Here is a 23,009-nt window from a genome sequence, read left to right as displayed (position 1 = left end):
AGAACTGCTACGAACAAGGAGAGAGAAAGAGAGATGAGATCTGGGAGGGGTTTTATGCAACTGAAGTCATGGTTAATAGAAACTGGACAGGGTCCAATCAGGAATAAAGAAGCTCATCACCCGACTAGCCATAAATTCTGCAAAAATAAATATTTCCATAATCTATGTGAAAGTTGTGTGTGAATGATGTGGGAAAGTATGTGAAAGGTACCATTATGATAAGTGCTGAAAATTCAAAAAGACTTTAAGTGAATACAGCATGGAAAAGTGTTAAACTATTATGCTATCTTCATACACATTCGTGGTCTTTACCGCCTGTATATAATTGTTTCAATTAATGTTACAATCAAATTCTCAACTTGAAATCTAAAAATCAATAACTTTAGAGATACGCAGACATCCAAACAGGAAGGAAGCTTCTCAACCTTCTCTGACAAAATACTCCCACTGTTAACTTAAAAAAACATAGAAACAATTCAAGTTTATCTAATTGATTATGAAGTATTAAAAGTTAATCTTAAAAATAATTGAAAAATGAAATAAATTTACAACAGTTACAAATAATGTAAAACATTTAAATATTTTCAATAAAAAAATCCATGGTATTAAAGTCGGGGAACCTGGGAGGCCATGGTGTTGTTAAGCCACTGTCGATAACCTGTTGTGAAAGCTTGTGTGTTAGAACTCTCGAACATAAATCATAAACAACGTTGTCTCGGTTCCAAATCTACGAGGTGTGTACAGTTGTGGCCACAGTGATGACATCATATCTCGGAAACGGTTAGTTTCCGGGCCTATATTCATTAGGACTTTTTGCCTTGTTTCATTGTCACCTATTCATCCGTGGATTTTTTACCTATAATAATTGTGAAATCCTCGGTGTATTGTGTGTTTATGACAGTACAAAAGTTTTAAATTAATATCGGTGTATTATTTTATTTGGACAGTTGAATAGAATGAGTGAGGACAGGAAAGTAAAGCAAGCGATGGAAATACGGGTGGAGGGTAGAGTAGGAAGAGGACGGCAGAGAAACACATGGGAGGATAGAATAGAAAAGGTTGGAATGAAGCGTGGAAAAACTAGGATGGAGATGAAGGGAATGAGCCAAGATCGATAGGAGTGGATGAAATGAACAAAACGGAGTGCCCCGACACTTAGCGGCATAAGACGATAATGAAGAAGAAGAAGAAGAAGAAGAAAAAGAAGTATTATTTTAACAAATTATTTGTTATGGAATATTTATTAATAGTTGGGAGGCCAGAGGGAAAAATACCTTTGGGGAGGCCGAGACGTAGGTGGGAGGATAATATTAAAATGGATTTGAGGGAGGTTGGATATGATGATACAGACCGGAATAATCTTGCACAGGATAGGGACCGAAGGCGGGCTTATGTGAGGGTGGCAATGAACCTCCGGGTTCCTTAAAAGTCGTAAGTAGACCTAAGTACTGTACTGAAATTAAAAATTCTTTTAAATGTGTTCGTGCAATTATAAATACTGATTCTATCTACGTATTTTGTACATAAAAAGAAAGCATGTTGACTTCTCGAAATTATAGAATAGAGTATGGAGTATCAAGTACAATACCAAAAATTAAATACAGATATAGGTTATCCAGAAATTTTGACAGCGCTCCTCAATATATATAAGTAAGTTATATGTGTATGTACTTCCAATAATTTTAATGATCACGTATCTTTTTATATTTGTAGGTAAACAAATATATAATAATTTTAATTAGAATACTTTAAGAAATTTTGGAGTGAGTAGTTTTAATAAGGGAATGAAAGAACTCTTTATTATAAAATTTCTAAGGACTAAGTTCTGCCATAATAAGCAAGAAGCTTATGATATCTTACGAAATTTTATATTTGGTCCTTAATTTCAGAAGATTTTCGGAAATATTACTCTAGAACAGTGGTCCTGAAATGTTTTTGTGCATCGCCCTTGGCTTCATAAACATATTATTCTCAATGCCACTTGCCCTACCATTTCTTCAGGAAAGAGTTTCGCACGACAATAACATTCAAAACAGAAGTAATTGATTCAATGATATTAACTTGATATTAAATACAATGAAACATTGCAGTTTAATATTTTCTTCATATTACGTAAATCCAATGAAACATTTAATCTATAGAAAATGTTATTAACTTCACATTAATGCTGAAAAGGGCATTCTAAGTGTGTAAGACTCTATAGCGGCCGGTGGCTCAAAGACACAAATGACAATAGAACATATCATACTTCACATTAAAATCCAATTAAACATTGTAATTAAATTATATTCAATTCACATTAAAATTCAGAATGCTGTAATTTAATGGTATTCATTCATATTAAAATCCAATGATACATTTTAACAATCCAATACAACATTGTAACTTAATGATATTAAATTCACATTAAAATATAAAAAGGATTATAATTTAATATTATTAACTTAATATTACCATTCATTAACATTTTAATACAATGATAATTACTGTACTTGACATTAAACTCCAGTAAAACGTTGTAGTTCCATCATACTAATCTCACTTTATAATTCAATAAACGTTGCAGTTTAATCATATGAACTTCATACTAAATTCCAGCAAAATATGGTATATTGCTAGTGTTAACTTCATATTAATGTAGGTACCTAAATATTGCAGTTTAACGATAATGAATTCAAATTAAAATCTAATAAAAGTATTACACCTTAATGACATTATCTTCAAGTGAAATTTCAATAAAACAATTTAGTTTTAACTGCATTATTTTCTCATCAAATGATAAAAAAAAAATTCAGTGTAATGATATTTAAATCATATTAAAATCCAATGAATCATTGCAATTTGATGGCACTTTCACATTACTCGATAAAATAATGCCACTGTTCCGATGTGTTCTTTTAAATCAATTACTAAGGTCTTAAATGACCATGCTTACTAATATAAAGCCAATTTCTTTCGTTTGGGAGAATTTTAATGGCCACACCACGTTCCATCAAATATAATGTTAGAAATACAACAGGAGGTTTCCTGACCATTGTCTATAGTGCAGGATAAAGACCAGGTAATTGAATCTGTAACAAAGACTCTTGATATGATTTCTTATAATTTTACTACATCCTAAAGTCATTTTTATAGCTCAATTAGTTCTTTGTCTCCAACTTCTTCAATATCTGAGGATGGATTTATTACCCGATATGAGTTGAAAAAGCGTCGTGTAATAAACAATTTTAAAAAGTACTCTATATGAGATTTTCATGAAAAATATATCCATAACCCGCTCAGTTATATTTTCATGTAGAATATTCAAATGGTCCCAATAAACTTGTAGATCGTCAACTTCTATCCACCAACAATATCAGTCAGTGGGCTTAATATGTCGATGTTTCTTTTCTAATGAAGCTATGAAACCTTCCAGAAAAATTCCGGGTTTTAAGGAACACCCTGGCAAGACAGACAAGAATTTAACATTTTCAGTCACTCCGGCACAAATTTGGAAAACTACTAAAACTTCCAAACATGTTTTGCAATGCATTACATCAAAATACCAATGGTTTGCTTGCATCGTACATTTCTTTCTAGAAAACTAAGCGTGCAGAGCCAACAGATACGTAAAGAACTCATCCGGCAAGCTGTTATAGGTAAGTTAGTAAGAGATCAAGCGCCCCAATACCCTTGACCATCCCAAACCTGTTAGCGTACGCGAGGTGTCCATTAAGGTGAGGTGCTGAAAACTTTGGGAACAACTATTCTACAACTCTTTGCTGCAGGCGTGCAATATTATATAGTACAATAATGAAGAGAACTCGTTTCATGCTGAGTCGGTATTGGTATTTCTGTGTTTCAGTCTTCTCAACTACAACACTCTAGAAGTGGTGGAGAGCCATGCTTTCAGTGACTCTGAGATCGCCAGACTGTAAGTACACAAGCCAAGGCAATGATCATTTTCGATATTTGGATTCTGCATGGAGATTCAATTGGGATCAATCGAAATATTTAGATTTGTATATTTCAACATACGCTCATGTTTCAAATTCTCGGCGTTTGCTGGGAATTGTGTCACTTTATGATGAAACTGGGATAGGCTACAATAAAGAAAACATATTTTCATGTTTCAAATTCTCGACATTTGCTGGGAATTGTGATACTTTATGATGAAACTGGAATACAATAAAGAAACTATCTAGCTCATGTTTCAAGTTCTCGACATTTGCTGGGAATTGTCACTTTATGATGAAAACCGGGATAAAATAAAGAAAATATCTATGTTCATGTTTCAAATTCCCGATATTTGGTGGGAATTGTGTCACTGTATGATGAAACTGGGATTCATTAAAAAAAACATCTATGCTCATGTTTCAAATTCTCGACATTTGCTGGGAATTGTATCACTTTATTATGAAAACCGGAATACAATAAAGAAAACATCTGTGATTCAGCACATAAAGTTTAATTTCAAATTCAGAGTATCTGCATCAGAAGATCATGGCAGATGTAGCCAAGTTAACACAACTCTGTCGGTGTATTGGTCAAAGGTTCAAATTTCGCATGGACGTTTTTGGTCGTTTTAGTCGGTTTCGGTAGCTAGTGTTTACCATCTTTGCCATCGCATGCGGTGTTCGCTAGCTAAAACTCAGCTTAAGTGTACGGAGTTTTTAATTTTGAATAGCGGTAAAAATTCCTTCGGAAAAATGTATCTTTATCTGACACGGGGATCAATATCAAAGATGTAACTACACTTGTGAGTGTCCCAGCCTTCACCTGTAATCCATACAATCCATTAATGTTTGCTCGTTAATTCATATTAAATTCTATGTTGCTAGGGTTCCATTCCGATTACCGGACCTGCTATGTGTGTACACGTAAGTCAAAATAAGGTATTTAGGAACCGACTGGTATTTCAGTAACCAAAAACAAAAATATTGACGAAATGCTAATGTTGATGAATTTTTCAGAATGCTAGCGTGCCAGGACAAGTCACACATTGCAATTCACCTAACAGTCATTCGACTTAATGCGATTTGTTACATATCTAACTGATATAAAGAAAACTTACACAATACACATTCAACCTACTGCGATCTAGCATATGGCACAATATAAGCAAACAATAAAAGTGGTGAGGTGTTCATTAGAAAGAAGGGAAAATTTTAAGGGGAGAGGTTAGAAAGCAAATTGAGAGTATGTATTATAGTAGTAGAGGTGACAAAGGTAAAATAAGATGACTGCATACGTCAATGAAGGTTTATTTTATTAGAAGGTAATGGGGAGCACGAATACAGAGATGTGGTGGCGACCCATTACCAAATAAGAGTTGTAAAAATAAATATATCAATATCAATATGGCACAATTTAACTTTCGTGACCTACTTGCAATTTATTACACGGCTTTTTCACATATCATTATTTTAAAATGTGATAAGTAGTTTTTGGCACACATCTTTCTTGATGTACAATATTTGTACTTATGCATATCTACAGGGTGTTAAAAAAGTATCCAATACTTTAGGAGATGCTAGTATGCATCAGGACAAGAAAATAATGTCTAATAAACATGGGTCTTAAAACACATACTTTCTGAGATCTGAACACTCGTTCATAGGAGGTGCTCAATGTGACGTCCACTCTTGGCAATGCATTCCTCTGCCCTTCGGTATAAGGAATTACGCACTCTTTGAAATTTGATTTAAAACGTTAATAAGAAAGTCCTAATAACGATCCCCAGTTAATCACTGTGATAGCACGTATGGCCTTATTAATCTATCACCAAGAATGCCTGCCCATAAGTTGATTGAGAATCGGCGCTGATGCGTTGTTTCTTCAACTGCATGGGGATTTTCATCACCCTACACATGCTGATTACCAAAATTCACAACACCATCTCAGCTGAACCCCGCTCATATCCGCAACCAGACTTTTGTTTTCAATATTCCTTGCGACGTATCAGTATTCCATGTCAGAGGTGTCAACTACGGTATGATTATCTGTTAGTCTGCTGTATTGCATGGCAGAAAAATGCACTGCCATGAATGGACGTCACATTGAGCGCCTCCTATGAACAAGTGTTCAGATCTCAGAAAGAATGTGTCGTAAGGCCCATATTTATGAGACATGATTTTCTTGTTTTGATGCATACTATCACCTCCTAAAATATTGGATACTTTTTTTAACATCCTGTAAATAATGGTATATTTAGCGTACTGCAAAAAAAAAAAATAATGAAGTCGTGCGTTGGCATTAGGAAATGCTCTTCGATGAGTTTTTATTATACTCAATTCAAAATTTCTTAGTATTGTTGTTGATCTGGGCAAGAGCTTCATGTTTTGTGGACAGAAAATAGTAAGCGAAAAGAAATGCGTGTTCCTTGTAAAAACCATGTATGGTAAATATCTATGTTATAATAGTTGGACACATACTAAAGTCTGATCCAAGAAAAGCCGCATCTGTGGCTAAGTGCTAGGGCGCGAGTATTACATCCAGGCGTCCAGAGTTTCGATCCCCGGCCAGGTCGCGATGAAATTTGTGGTGAATAAAACAGACGTTGCAGAGGATTTTCTTCGAGGTACTCCCGTTCTCCTCTACTATTCCACCAGCACAGTCCACCTCCTCCTCATTTCATCTATTATGTGCAATAATTGTAAAATTAGGCTGGACTGAAGTCTTCGGAGTAGTGCAAGTTTATAATGCTGATATAGAAAGGGCTTAGAACTCAGGGCCTCTGGGGTTTATCAGGCTACTCGCATGTGGACAGAACCTGGCTCTAACAGGGGCTGAGGCAGGATGGCCCACCTGTCAGCATCGAATTCATGAATCCCAAAGAGGCTACCTTTATTATTATTATTATTATTATTATTATTATTATTATTATTATTATATTAAATTTATTATTACTACTATTATTATTGCTATCGATTGCATTATTATTGTAATTAATATATGGTAATAAAACTGTCTCATCTAAGACTTATCAGTAGCGCCGACTACTTAATGAAGATTACATTATTTGACAGTAGACCAGCTTATGTCTCTCCACTGATTGTTGAATTTGTCAAAGTATATACATGCAGTTAGTTGCATCAGTTGATAGTAGGGCCTAGCTGCTATTTTTCCATTAAGAGAGCTATTAAGTTTCGCCGAGCTTTCACAGAAGTTCTTGTATATTAAACAGGAAATAATTCTGATATAATCTAGAAATACTACAAATTAAACTATAAACACATTCTGGAGTAATGATGACTTGATGACAGTCCTATAATGGACATTCACCGTTCTTACCGTGTCAGATATCGAGTTGCTCAAATTAATAAAACATATCGAACATGACATTTCAGTTGAATTTAACTTCAAATCCAGAGAATTTTATAATTTTATATCTCTCTCATTTTTCACTATTAATTCATGGAATATCGTTACGTCTTTAAATACGGAGGAAGCTAGTTTCATCATTATAGGATTTCAAACCGATAGAGAAATGCGATCGATAAAGATGCTAATAAATTCTTCAACTGCATGAAGGATAAATTCCATGTACTACATGAATATTGTGCCAAGTTTCTACGTGAATACCATGGAAGGGAAAATCTTTCGCTTCTGTCACTCTCAAAATGCAGAGTATGGTCACTTCTTTGTAATTGATTTTTTGTCCCGCAAGAATAAAAACTAATAAAATACGGAAGCATAAATGTAAATAAGCCTTTCCTTCAATTCATCTCAGAATATTACTCCAAATATAACTGCGTATTGTCTCATTATTAACGATAGAGTAGTTGAACTAACTAATATCGTGAAGATGATTTTGTAAATGTACAGGTAGACCTACAGATTAACACTAGTGGCTTATGCAGCAAATGCTGCAATCTAAGTCCATTAGACGTTCAAATAAAAAATTTTCAGATTTATTTTCAATGAAGAATACCAGACATTTTGAAAGTTATTTGCTCCTATAATATCCATTCCCTCCCACCATTATCCATTCCCTCCCACCTAACATCCTCATATTCATCTTCTTTCACTGTGGCTGTTCCTCGACTTTGGAATTCCCTACCGAGTAATGTCAGGGACTGTCAGACATTAAACCAATTTAAGAATAGGCTAACGAAATATTTTTCTAACAATTCTTGATAACAATAATAACTGTTTCAGGTTTCTCAATGTTTAATGGTTATATATATCACAGATAAATATCTAAATTATCTCATTATTATTATTATTATTATTATTATTATTATTACTATTATTATTATTACTATTATTATTATTACTACTATTATTATTACTACTCTTATTATTACTACTCTTATTATTATTATTATTATTATTATTATTATTATTATTATTATTATTATTATTATAACTATTTCTTACCAATGTTTATTATTGTCACACTAACATTACTTATTCAACTTTCATTATTTACTTTCATGTTATTTTATGGTCTAGATATTAATGTAATAACCAGGGAAAGGATTTATATGTAAATACATATTTACTTATAAAGCTAATATAATTTATATTTTGCATTATCTTTATGTTTCACAATGTGTAGGGTTGAAAAATCCTACTTTTATTTTCCATATTTTTCCATATTTTAGAGTTTAGTACATATTTTCGTTAATTTCCATATATTTTCCATATTTCATATAAAACAGTCCATATTATATTAGGTTTAACAATAAAACAAAACAAAATTCCATTAACTTTTAAAAATACATTTCAACAATAGAGATTTAAACACATGTTCAGTAATCCCTTTAACATCAGAGTTATTTGAAAATTAGCAGTCCTATCAACAATGGGAAAGTAAGTTACAAAACTGTATTAATTTAATTTAAAATTTTTAACAGACTTCAGTTGTGCAGCTCAACAGTTAAATGCCATTCAGAGTACACATAGGTTCAGTTTTGTAAATCATACTATAAAGGCGGTAAATATGCCAAAAGTACGTCATTCAGTCAATTTAAAATCAAAACTAACAAGTTACATTTCAGAATTTAAAGAAGATGGTTTATCAACTGACAATAAAATATTATTTTGTAATTTGTGTCAGTGTGCAGTATCATCTACACAAAAGTTCCTGGTGCAACAACACATTACAACTAGTAAACATCAGGCCAACAAACAACTAAATTCCAAGCAGAGACAATTGTTTTTAACACAACCAACAACATCGAATGTAAGATCTGAGTTTAACATCGACCTGTGCCGTTCTCTCATCTCTGCTGATATTCCTCTCTACAAACTAAAGAATAAGGTCTTCAGGGAATTCCTTGAAAAATATACTCAACATACAATCCCGGATGAGTCAACACTTAGGAAGACGTATGCTCCATCCATCTACGATGAGACAATACAGAAGATAAGAGATGAAATTAAAGATAGTTCAATTTGGGTTTCCATTGATGAGACTCCCGACAAAGAAGGTAGACTTGTTGGTAATGTAGTTATCGGTTTGTTAAGTGAACAATATTCTGAACGAATTCTTTTACATTGTGATGTTCTAGAAAAGTGCAATAACAAAACTATAGTTAAACTGTTCAACGAAGCTATGGGTATCCTGTGGCCAAAGGGTATTATGTACGATAATGTGTTATTCTTTATTAGCGATGCTGCCCCTTATATGGTCAAAGCTGGACAAGCATTATCTGTTGTATATCCTAAATTGACTCATTTTACTTGTGTGGCGCATGCATTTCATCGTGTGGCAGAAGTGGTCAGAGACAATTTCCCTAAAGTAGATTTGTTGATTTCATCAGTGAAAAAAGTATTTCTCAAAGCTCCCAGTAGAGTTAACGTGTTGAAAGAAATGTACCCTGAAATTCCATTGCCACCAAAGCCAATTTTAACTAGATGGGGTACATGGCTAGAAGCAGTTGAATATTATGCCGAACATATAGACTCTATTAACAATGTTCTCCTTGCATTGGACTCTGAAGATGCAGTCTCAATTGATACTGCGAAAACAGTTACCTGTGACATAAGTGTGAAGAATGACTTAGCTCACATTCAGCATACATTTTCATGCATCATAAAAACGCTCAAAAGTCTCCAAAATAGGCACCTTTCACTATCTGAAAGTTTTGAAATTATAAATAGTACTGTGGAACAACTGAATCGTGGTAGAGGTAAAGTTGCAGATGCAGTAAGAGCTAAGGTGGACACTGTACTTTCAAAAAACCCTGGATATGAAGAACTACAAAAGGTTGTTGCTGTGATGAGTGGTGAATCAACAGTGAAGATTAACTTGGACTTATCCCCAGCAGACATTGTGAAATTGAATTATGTACCAGTTACTTCTTGTGACGTCGAACGCTCTTTTAGTCAGTATAAATCTATCCTCAGAGACAATAGAAGAAGATTCACTTTTCAGCACTTGAAAGAAATGTTTGTAACCTATTGTTATGGTAACAGACAATAAAAATTGTGTTTTGTTGAAACTACATTGGAAGATAAGGTACGTCCATTATATTTTTTGTTTAGTTTGATTAAAATGTACCAATATTTAACGTACATAGTCATTTTTTTATAATTTTAAGTCCATATTTAATTCCATATTTTGGTAAAAATCCATATTTAATTCCATATTTTGGTAAAAATAACTACATATATATTTACATATTTCATATATTTTTAGTCCATATAAATCCGTTCCCTGGTAATAACTATGTAAGCAATTGTATTCAATTAGGATTAGAGTCTGGCTGGGCGGAAGAGAAGGCCTACTGGCCTTAGCTCTGCCAGATTAAATAAATAAATTATTATTATTATTATTATTATTATTATTATTATTATTATTATTATTATTATTAAAACATACTCCCTCTGAATGGTTTTTTATACCAAATAGCCTAATTTTTCTTCAACTTACTCACCTTCAGTTTTTGAGTTTCAATGCGAGAACGCAAATAACGCCAGTACGATCAGTGGGTTTTTCATGTGGGAGTAAAGCAATAGCTATTTCAGATCATTGTGGATTGTAGGCGAAAGTTGGAAAAATGTCAGGTTTGCTATGCTTTCGAACCATAGACCTAGTATTTTCGTATAGCTGCTGCATGGAGAGCTTGAAATGTAGGGGGTAAAGTCATTTTATCCTGCTAAGAGATCTTGCTGAAATGATCGGAGACTACAAAATTTTCTAGGCCTCTTATTTTATCAGTAAGTAATACCTTTTGAAATTTTTGTGCTCTTTCGAGCCAATACTGAAGAGAATGACACATAAATATCTACGCCACACCGCCATTAAGTATATGAAAAAACCCAACCTCACTTAATTAATGACTATAGAAATATTTCATTTTTAATAGCAATATCATTATCTTATGTAAGTTTCGTGGTTATATATATATATATATATATATATATATATATATATATATATATATATACACACTACATAGCCGCCACTCAGTAAATTATAGAAATTAAGATCTAATTTCATATATTTTCTATATAAAAACGTTTCACTTTCATATCATCAATATAGCATTAATATGTGTAATTAATGAAAAATAGTCACATTATGGCATTAACTATAATAATATTTAATTTCTAATGATAATAATTTCATCAAACCAACTCAAGTTTTGTGGATTTTAATATTCAATACACAGCTGTACTCAGGAAATTACACACCGCAGAATCAGATCTGTAAATTATTTTTAGTAGGCCTAAACCTTGAAGTTTTTAATAACCAATTGAATTTGAGCTCTAAATATGTCGGTAATCCTGCAGGTCATGGCCTTCGTGTAATAGCACAGTCTAGTATATACAGTCACGAAGCTTGAGTTTTGAGGGTACTAGGAACAGTAGACTATGCCGGTACTATTTCGCTTTGTCTGTGATAAGGCCATAGTAGCGATCCTAGTGGTTAGAAACTATCTATGGATGCATATTTCCTACTTATTGAGCTTCGTGACTGTATATATAGACTGTGGTAATAGCCTATTGTTTATTGTAGTGTGTGTTTTGTTTTATTCTGAAATGCAATTAGTCCTCAAAACTGACGAAAGATGTATTTTGGAAAATGGGAAAATTATGTAGGAAAACTAACGCTTCACTGAAAGTTACTATTTTTCTAAAAAATCCTTGGATACCAAGCTTCAAAATGACGGGTCATTCACTAAATCCCTTCAGTCGTTTTCCCATAATTTCCATTACCAGTTCAGATTATACATATAGAAGATAAATATTTATTGAAGTATTGTTTCACGGTAAAGAGACTACTCATAAATTAATCATTATTCTAATTTTTAGACTACAGTCACCGCGAACATGACTGGAATGAGAAAAACTCTACAATACAAATTAAGTTTTCGTCTATAACTCGCGTCAAAACAGCCATCGACATCATAATTATATTTATGCTTTAACATCCGGACAGAGAGAATGAAACATGGATGTCGGTTACACTGTACAAAATATCTATGGATTATTTTTGAAGAGGGGATATATTCCACTTTTCGTGACTGAAGATTGCACGGACCTGTAGTACAATGTGGGGGAGGAGAGGGTGGCAAGATTCAGTGTGATGTAGAAAAATATTATAAAAAGTACAATTATAATTGAAGAGTCCACTGCAAGAATGATGGCTGTCACTTTCTTGTCGAAAATGAACGAAGACTGTCAATGCATAGCTTAAGATATATAGAATGTGCATAGAGAGTTATATGGCATTAACACTGATAGTCATTGTCCAGTAATGATCGAAAAATCACAGTTAAGTTTTGAGCGCTAAGCTTTACAAACTTTCAATTGCTTCTCCTGAAAAATGTATTCCAAATGACATCCATCATTCTTGCAGTGGACTCTTCAATTGGAGAATTGATAAAATTATATGTAGTAATGATAATGCGTCATCAAATTGAATGATTCAATTTTAAAATCATAAAACTATCTTTCGTTGTGTTCTTTCTATCCCAAAAGGCAAATATGACTGGAATGATAAATTATTATGACTATCCGAACTGTATACACTAATGTAGATACTTTAATTCACGAATCATAATATATTTAAATGTGCACTGAATAGAGTACTGTATAACAAAAAAAAAAGTTTTAATACCATATTACTCTAAAATGAATACAATTTTCAGAAAAATAAAACAATTTTTCCCTAAGCGTTAACACTGTTTTACTCGATAAATACTATCCATACGATTCTGAGTTTGTCTTATCATTAGAGTAACTGATAAGGAATGATTTATCCATTTGTATTTTTTAAGTGAAATGAGTTTTTTTTTTTCAAATTAAATAAAAAGATTAACACATCGTTATTTTCTACCATTAGCAAGTCTGGTAATCCTATTGCAGTGACTAAGGGACGGAATGCTGCTATTCAGACCTGAGTTTCTCTGTGTATTCGTAGGTGACTCGACGCTGCGCAGTTACTAAACTACAGAGAGTTTCACCCTAATTTTCTAATTAACTATGCACTTAATTACAAAACGCATAATAGATTTTCATTTATTTTAATGTATTCTATTGCCAGCTTCAATCTGCACAGTTATATCACTTCTTGCAGTATACAGGTCGTTAATTAAAAAAGTATCCAATATTTTAGGAGGTCATAGTATGCATCAAAACAAGAAAAAAGGTCTAATAAACATGGGTCCTACAACACATACTTTCTGAGATCTGAACACTTGTTCATAGGAGGTGCTCAGTGTTACGTCCATTTATGGCAATACATTTTTCTGCCCTACAATACAGCAGACTACCAGATAATCATACAGTAGTTGACACCCCTGGCACGGAATAATGATACGTCGCAAGGAATACTGAAAACAAAAGTTCGATTGTGGATATAAGCAGGGTTCAGCAGAGATGGTGTTGTGAATTTTCGCAGTCAACATGTGTAGGTTGATGAAAATGTTATTCCCATGCAGTTGAAGAAATAAGGGATCAGCATCGATTCTCAATCAAAGTATGGACAGGCGTTCTTGGCGATAGATTAAGGGCCATACGTGCTACCACAGAGATTAACTAGGGCTCGTTATCAGGACTTTCTTATTAACGAATTGCCTACCTTGCTGGAGTATGTGCCATGTCAGCAAAGACTACAGACGTGGTTCATTGCATGATGACACACTAGTACATTTTTTCCGCAATGAGCGTGAACACCTGACGGTGACATTTCAGGACCGCTGGATTGATTTGGGAAGCCCCACACCTTGGTCTGCTCGTTCCCCTAGACTTTTGGTTATCAAGAACAACCAGGTCAATTTCAAAGAGTGCGTGATTCCTTACGCCGAAGGGCAGAGGATTACATTTCCATGAATGGACGTCACATTGGGCACCTCCTGTGAACAAGTTTTCAGATCTCAGAAAGTATATGTTGTATGACCCATGTTTATTTGACATTATTTTCATGTTTTGATGCACATTAACACCTCCCAAAATATTGAATACTTTTTTCTTAACATCCTGTATGTATATATATATATATATATATGGGCTACAAAATTCGTAATTTTCATTTATACATTTTCTATTATGGATGTATGTCTCTCGGCGTGTATATATATCGCGTGTGGTAAAACGAGATTAAAACTGTCATGTAAGATTACATTACTGTATTTTTGACGTACGAGTAGAACTACGTCTTTCTTGTCCCTAAGTGTGGGGGAAACTTCGAAATTGACCGTCATATAAAAATTCAACATTCAACATTGTTCTTCTATTCCACTTGTTTTCTTTGTATTCCCATTCTTTTTTTTACGACCCTTGTTCTCTTTGCGTTTCTCATGTTTCCCTGCTTTCCCCTTTTTCTCCTTGTGTGCCCCTTGTTTACCGTGCATTTCCCTTGTTATCGTTCTCTTCCCATTTTTCTCTTTGTATCCTCTTTGTTCTCTTTGTGTTTCCATTGTTCTCTTGTCTTCCCTTTCTCGTTGTCTTCCCCTTGTTCTCTTTGTATTCCCCTTGTTCTCATGCATTCCCCTTGTTCCCCTTGTATTTCTCTTGCTCTCCTTGTCTTCTAACTTTTCTCTTTGTATTCCATTTATTCCATGTGTTCCCCTTGTTCTCCCTGTCTTCCCGTATTCTTGTGTTCCCCTTGTTTTCATGTGTTCCTGTTGTTTTTTTTTGTGTTTCCCTTCTTATATTTGTATTTAGGCTACGTTATTCTCCTTGTCTTTGCCTTGTTCTCCTTGTTATTCTTGCTTTCCTCTCGTTATCCTTGCCTTTCCTTTATTCTCATTGTCTTCCCATTATCATATTCTCCTTGTTCTCCTTGTTTCATTTCTCGTACTACATACCCGTAGTTCTACGTAAAGATGTGCTGCATTGTAAAGCTATGGAACTGTCGATTTTCTTCTTCTTCTTCTTCTTCTTCTTCTATATTATGTCCTGTATTTATCCTGATACTTTTCATTCTTTTACTCGTTTATTTGATACCATATATTTCAGAATTTTTCTGCTGGATGTGTGTCTATATATGTCTATTCCAGTACTTTCTCTTACGATTCAAATTTCTATGGTAATGTAAAATTTTATATTACATTTAGACATTTGGAATAAAATGTTCGAGATACCAAATATAGATCCCAGGGAACTCTTGTCTGATATGACGTGTTCTTCCACATTGTCAACAAATAATTACCGGTACTTTACGAAGATAACAATACATTTTTTATTTAGACTGTGTCTTATTATACGTAAAAATCTACAAAAAACTAGGCGAACAATTTTTTTTTGTATAGTAATTCGCTTGTAGATCGCTGATGCTCAAGATTGTACGGATACATCAGACAAGAGGCTATGAGGGAATAATTTGGCTTGATTATCAGGTAAATAAGCAAATATTAAATTTTAGATTGAAAGATGTGCTCGACTTGGTAAGACATAGGCCTATTGGGATTTTCAAATGAACAAATTTCAAACTTTTGGAGCTCTCTGTTGACTTCACCGTCAGGTAAGACTAAGATAGGGGTAACTACGAATTTAGCCTATATAATGGTGAAGGAAGACGAGATTGTGTTAAAAGGGTTCTTATTAGTTATCGCTAAGAAATGAAAGACAACGCAGGAGGCTCTAACATTAGTTACAGTTCTGATACAAGTTAGAACTTTAAAGGTCAGGAAAATATTCGTGACCATTGAAGATAAAAGTGCTTATATCATCCCATTTGACAACCAAAAATGTATTATGCGGGACAGTAAAAATGAACAACCAAAGTTATATTTAAAAAAATTAATAATACGGTGATATTGTTACTGGTCACTATAAGACTGAAGAATTGCATGATGGCCTGTGGCAAAAAGAGAACTGTCATTGGCTATAATCAAGAAATTTTGTCGGTACTATTAAAGGTGAGAAAATTTTAATAAACTATGGAAAAATTATAGCAATTATTCTACTCCTTTCTACATATCGATAGTGTTCAGGTAAACGGGCTTATCCCACAAAATAAAAATGTTTCAGAAACAGCAATAATTAAATTTTAACACATTAATATTAGCTATTTTATTTCAAGAAATGTAAACATAATTGTCAAAAAAAAAAACCACATTTTTATACATCTTGATTACACAACTTGTAACACTATATCACTTCGGAAAACGTGTTATGTGTCCTTCCTCGTTAACATGTTTCCGCCATCTTCAGAACTGGTTGTTGCTGGTCTTGGCGCCTTTTGTTTGTGTTTCTTGTGGGGGTGTGTTTATGTAGTGTAATGTGAAGTCAAAGAGTGTGTGTGTTCTGAAATTAAGTTGTGTGTCGAGAATTTCATTTGGATGTAAAACACATGTCGATATTTCGTATTGTTCTAGTGTGTTTAGATTCTGGCTTTTTGGTTGAATATTAGAATTTCCATGTCTGTATTTATGTCTCTGTAGGTGTAGTTAGCATTTGTGATGTGTTCTGCATATGTGGAAGTGTTTTGTAGTTTGTTATGGCTGTGATGTGTTCTTTGTAACGTGTTTGAAATGATCTGCCTGTCTGTCCTATGTAGAAGTTGTTGCAGGTGTTTCATTTGATTTTGTATACGCCTGTGTGGTTGTATTTATTTGTTTGTGTTGTGTGTTGAGATGTTTTTGTAGAGTATTATTTGTTCTGTATGCGATGTTGTAATTTAATTTCTTGAATGAGGTTGCAATCTTTTGTGTGTGTGTTTTTGTTTTCGTATGTTAGTGTGATATATTTTTTGTTTTCTTGTGCTTGTGTTGTATTCTTATGCTTTTTGTGATGGCCGATAACAGGCTGAAACATGTTAACGAGGTAATGTAAAATTTAACACGAGAAAGGACACATAATACGTTTCCCACGTTTTGTAGTTAAATTTTAACTACTTACACTAATTACAGCATAAAAAATCACATTTAAAAAAATTAGGGTTAAGCCCTTTTTTATAGCTAAACATCATCGATATATTACTCGGTGTAAAATCCATAGACTTTACACGATATCATCACTTTTGTAGATGTTAAGCAATTATATATTTATATGATTCGTTTTGGGCATGAAGATAGTTCCCAGAATAATAATAATTATTTAGTTCTCTTCGATGTCTAATCTTATTAAATGCTTTTCTTTAGGCTAAGTTTGTAATCTAAAATGTCCTTGAAAATGCTATCATCTTCTATTCTTTTTCAAAGCAGAGTTTGTCTTCCTTGTGTTATCTATTTGTTCAGTGATATCATTTATTCAAGTACTTCATCAATGTCTTGAATTCTTTTCTAGTACACAGTTATTCTGACCTATGGACCTTATTAATAAATGTATTATGGTATATTCAGTTTTTTTTTGGCCCCTGCATTTTCTTAGTGCTAGAAAGTGGGCTTTTCGTTCTGCGAAATCGCCTGGTATCCCCTCCATAAATTTTTATTTTGGACAATGTCGGACGATGAGGGTCTGCACATTATCCTTCAATTAAAAATTCATTTCACCGGCACTCTTCTTTCACTTCACTTCGTTTCAAGATATAAATTTATGGTCTCAGGGTAAAATGTACGATTTTTGAGCATGCAAGATGGAGGTGACCAGCCATACTTCTGCACCTCTGTTAACTGCTCGCATTCTTTCACTACGCCAAACGTAAATGCTCGTAAGTACCAGTGGCGAATATTCAGAGCATGGTGCGCTTGCACTGTATGTCCTGTTATTTAAAAAAAAAACTCCCTATAATTCAAATTGTTATCGTTGTTATTATTGATATTTTATTTATATTTATTTTTCTCGTTTTATTTTCAGCGCAAATGTTAAATACTGCTTAAAACCAGGTTAGACTGCATGCAATTATATGCCCCGTATGCAGCGCTTGACAGAAACGCCTTCTGAAGTCTCGGGGTGTATTACTGGTCACAGATCATAGAAAAGCGCCGAGCAGAGAAAGGGTGTGTTAGGGTCAGTTCGGGTTTCATAGAAGCAGAGTGTAACGTTGCATGTGTACGGCAGTGGTGAACTGACGCACAGTTTTCTGCCAGCTTGAGCGTTTATTTTTATTGTTATTCCTACTGTGATATATTTCAGCACAAAACAAAATCGGCCTACTGTTATTCGCCATTCGAATTTGCGCCTTTCACAAATTAAATATTCTGGTAAGTCCAGAATTACACTTTGAAATTTAAAGAATAGAACTTTATTTTAAATTATTTTATTATTATTATTATTATTATTATTATTATTATTATTATTATTATTATTAATATTAAAATAATAAAATAAGGAATAATGTCTAGTCACGCCCACTTTTTTTAGAGAAATTAAAGTAATTGCTTAGTAGCATGCCTTGGTCTTGAATTCACGCTTTGCCACTGGTAAGTACGATATCAGATTGCTTTCGGAAATTTTCCCGTTGCTAGGAAAATAACGCCTTGTGGCGAGAGATGATCATAGTGCCAGTAGAGAAACTTCTAAATAGTATCTCGCTGGTATTCGGGAGTGGCATGTGATATCTTATTATTTTTAGGTAGGTGTTTGAATCATCTGTGTCATATCTAGGACTGAAGAGTCACTCTTAGAATTCCCTATTCATTGTATTATATGGGAAAAGGGCCTGATAAGTTACGTATAACTTACATAGCCTAGCTTCCGTTAGTGCGTGTTCGTACGGTATACGGGTTTTTTTCTTGAGTTTCCAATATTTATTTCTTGGAAGGAACAAATATTTTAATTGATAATAACTTCAGCGCCGAGCAGAGAAAGGGTGTGTTAGGGTCAGTTCGGGTTTCATAAAAGCAGAGTGTAACGTTGCAAGTGTACGGCAGTGGTGAACTGACGCACAATTTTCTGCCAGCTTGAGCGTGTATTTTTATTGTTATTCCTACTGTGATATATTTCAGCAAAAAACGATTCTAGCATTTTCAATTGATTTCGTTAAATTGGTTATCAAAAGAATGGTAGCATGTTTTGACGCCTTATTTATTTCGTAGGCCTACTTGAAAACGAATCTTTCACTTTTCATGTATCGTTCAGTTTTACACTCTTTGAGCAGCAGTATTCTGTCAAAATCATTTCTTCTTTTGTTCAGAATCGAGTCTCACAATTAAATTATCTTCTTTTGTCAGTAAATTTTTAAGTAGTGAATATGCAATCTGTGATATAGCTTCATTTCAAGTATCACGTTCTTCATTCATTTATAGTGATTACTATTTATTGATCATATTTTTTAGTCATATAAATAAAGGGTTCAGAGCCATAGTGGTCCAAGCACCATTTATTAAAAACTGAGAAAGCAAGGGTTAAATTTAAGCGAATACCATAGTTTAATGAAGATTGACATATAATTTAGTTTTAATATGTATACTTTATATTACTTGCTATATGTTTCCATTGAATTATGGTAATAACTTTATTTTAACCCATGTTTTCTACGGTGTTAGTAAATGGCGCTTGGCCCACTATGGTTCTGAACCCTTCAAACGCTGCATATAGCATAATTACTATTATTCGCTAATTAGTCAGAATAATATTTACTTATGAGTACCAAAGGTCTCGGCTATTCGCATGATGTTACAGCATAACTTACTATTTTTATTTAGACCTCGAACCGTTAGATCTTGCAATAAAATGTTAGATATTTTTTTTTTCAGTTCCATACTATGTAACGTTTATGCAATATAAATGAAAGTAGTTCTAAAATGTAAGGAAAGAGCAGAAAATTGGAAAAACAGCATTCGATTTATCCCATGTACGTATTTAAATATAAAATAACAGCATCAAAGAAATGTTTACATTGTTTAGTAAGTAACTATTTCATAAGTAGATTAGAGCACGTATAATTTAATATTGGAGTTTATGCTGAAAAGTTTAATTTTAAATCTTCTGAAGTAACTGGAGCGTACTTAAGTTTCGTTAGAATATGAACTGGACTGTCTCTGGCTTATTTAGGTTTGAATTCACCCTTCTAAAAATTTCAGCCGTCCTAAATAAAATTGGCAGTTATACTTCAAGAATCTTCCTAACTTTATTGTCAATAGTTAGGCCTACTATTATATACCTGTGTATTACACACCGCGTCCCGCTTAGAGGGATCGAGAAATAAATGCTCGCCACTTAAAATCAGCTAAAGATATCGTTGTGATTTACATCTGACAAGTTAGAGAAACTGTACAAATTTATGCAACAAACTTTAAAACAGCTGCATATCGTAACTTTTGTTCGTTTTGCTAGACCACTAAATCAAGCCATTTTGTAGGAGAACACGCTATGGTAAACATGTGGACAGCACAACAGAATGTTGAGTGCGTGCTATGGCTAGCAGAAGAACTCGTCATTTGACCATTCTTCTTCGTAGAGGCTACAGTCACAGAAAATGTGTATCTGGACATGTTGCAGAACTTTGTTGTTGACTAACTTCCCCTCCCCCTAGGATCGGTTTTTCAGCAGGATGGGGCCCCACCTCTTGATCATCAACGGGTGCGTGAGTTCTTGGATGAAAAGTTCCCAGACAGATCGATTGGAAAACGAGGACCCCTTGCCTGTCCACCCAGTTCACCCGATCCGACTCCTTGCGACTGTTTTTTCTGGGGCTTTGTGAAGAATGCTGTGTACCAAAGAGGTAGAGCTAACACTTTGGAAGAACTGAGACAACGCAACACAAATGCAGCTGCGCTAGTGACTCCACAAATGCTACAGAACACTTGGCGGGAGGTTGAATACCGTTTAGATGTCTGCAGAGCAACTCAAGACGCACACATCGAGTTGCATTGAGCATTCTCCGAAACTCGGAGAGTTTTTACATCAAGTTATGTGAAAAGGTATTTTAATAAACCATTATTTACACTTGAAATTATCACTCATTTCTCGATTCCTCTAAGCGGAACACGATGTATATGTTTCAGATGTGTAAAAATGTTTATAGACAAGTTTTAATTGCAGCATATGAAGGAATGTTAAGAATATAGCAGGATGGAAAGTTTGATAGGAAACAAAATGAACAAATTAGAACTAAATAAATTAGATATACATGACTAATTTGGAAGGATAGAGCTAATGAAAGAAATTGCGTAGCAAAAATTACGATAATAATTAATAGATAAGGTAAGATAGAAAAAGTTAGGCAAGTTTTTATTTAAGAAGAGAAAAATAGGAAATATTAAGTTAAGTTTCGTAATAAGTTATGCTTCAGAGCTAGAATAACTGTAAATAGGAGTCAAAGAGTGAAAAGATAAAATGAACAGGAATGTAAATTAATAATAAGATTCACAAATAAATTACTGAGGAAGGGAATGAAGAGATTAAATGAAGGTGAACTAATAGATGTTAAAGATGAATTATAGAAGACAATAAGGATAATTTTATTCACAATAAAAAGTAGAGGTATGAAAGAAAATAAGGGTATGACTTCTTATGAAATGTCTGTATTGTGATGAAGACGAATTTATGCAAAAATGTGAGGGCCACCATTGATTGACAATGCGTATTATTAATTTAATTTCTCGTGTTGTACTGAGGATATTTTTGCTCACAGAAATAACATGTCAGTGTTTATGAGTACCATTAATGATCTCAAAATATAAACTGAAATACAGTGTAATATTAAATACATAAAATGATTCTCAGTGTTTTAAAATGCTGCTTTTCATGCATGACTTATAGGCATCCAACAAAGAAAACTCAGTGCGTAGAAACCAGCGGGCGTGACTGTCTCGCGCAGATGACGTATTCTTCCGTTCCCATCATGCTCTCACGCCTACTGCAGGGGGGGTAAGAGGGGTACATTATGAGCGTCGCGAGGAGTCCGAGCTGAGTTTTCCTTGTAGGATATCTATAAGACCGTACCATTATATCCTTTCAGAAAAATGTTTGCAGTAATACTGAACAGTATATATTTATTTTCCAATAATAATAATAATAATAATAATAATAATAATAATAATAATAATAATAATAATAATGGGGCTTTATTTAACCTGGCAGTTAAGGTCGTAGGGCCTTTTCTTACACTCAACCAGAATTAAAACTTGCTTACATAGTTGAACATACAACTGGATCGGATTTAAGAAATTACATACTGATACGATTTAGGTACATAATGAGATCAAAAGAGGTAGTTACATAAAAATTTACCTCATAAAATAAAAATAAACATAGTGGAATACATATTAATGTTGTTAGAATCAAATACGAATCGCACAAAAACAGAAGCCGATAATTCAATAAAAAACATATACAGTAAAAATAAAAATAAACACATTGGAATACATATTAGCATTAGATTACAAGTAAGTAGGATTCACATAATTAAACCAGAAACCGACAATTGAACAAAATGTACACAATAAAAAAGTCTCTAAGTCAAGAATCAATTGTTTAAGTAGTGGACTCTGTGAACGCTCGTGGTCTCTTAAATCATTGCAGTAAACTTAAATAAATCCCGAGAGTAAGGAAAGTTTAGGTGATACTGTAGGCAGAAATGTGACGAAATCAGTTAAAGGAAAAAAAACTAAAAACTAAACGCAAACAATAAGACGAAAATAGATAAGATTTGAACATTGTAATACAATTAATGATGACTCATATTGCTCTCTCTCTCTCCTTTATATACATTACTTTCATCACTAATAAGTGATTAGTATAGA

The 23,009-nt window shown here is 33.6% G+C and overlaps 1 protein-coding gene across 1 annotated transcript in view; it reads left to right on the top strand.

The window, feature by feature from the left end:
• The window catches only part of LOC138704898 (follicle-stimulating hormone receptor-like), a 472,716-nt gene that overhangs the window by 367,076 nt on the left and 82,631 nt on the right, over positions 1–23,009 (top strand). Inside the window, exon 9 of the mRNA XM_069833291.1 lies at positions 3,845–3,913. Within this exon, the coding sequence (XP_069689392.1) occupies positions 3,845–3,913 (69 nt within the window). The remainder of the gene's footprint in view (positions 1–3,844; positions 3,914–23,009) is intronic.

Source organism: Periplaneta americana, chromosome 8 (genome assembly GCF_040183065.1).
Source record: "Periplaneta americana isolate PAMFEO1 chromosome 8, P.americana_PAMFEO1_priV1, whole genome shotgun sequence".
NCBI classification, from domain to species: domain Eukaryota; kingdom Metazoa; phylum Arthropoda; class Insecta; order Blattodea; family Blattidae; genus Periplaneta; species Periplaneta americana.
The sequence above is the reverse complement of the archived record's forward strand: the minus strand, read 5'-3'. Positions and strand labels throughout refer to the sequence as shown.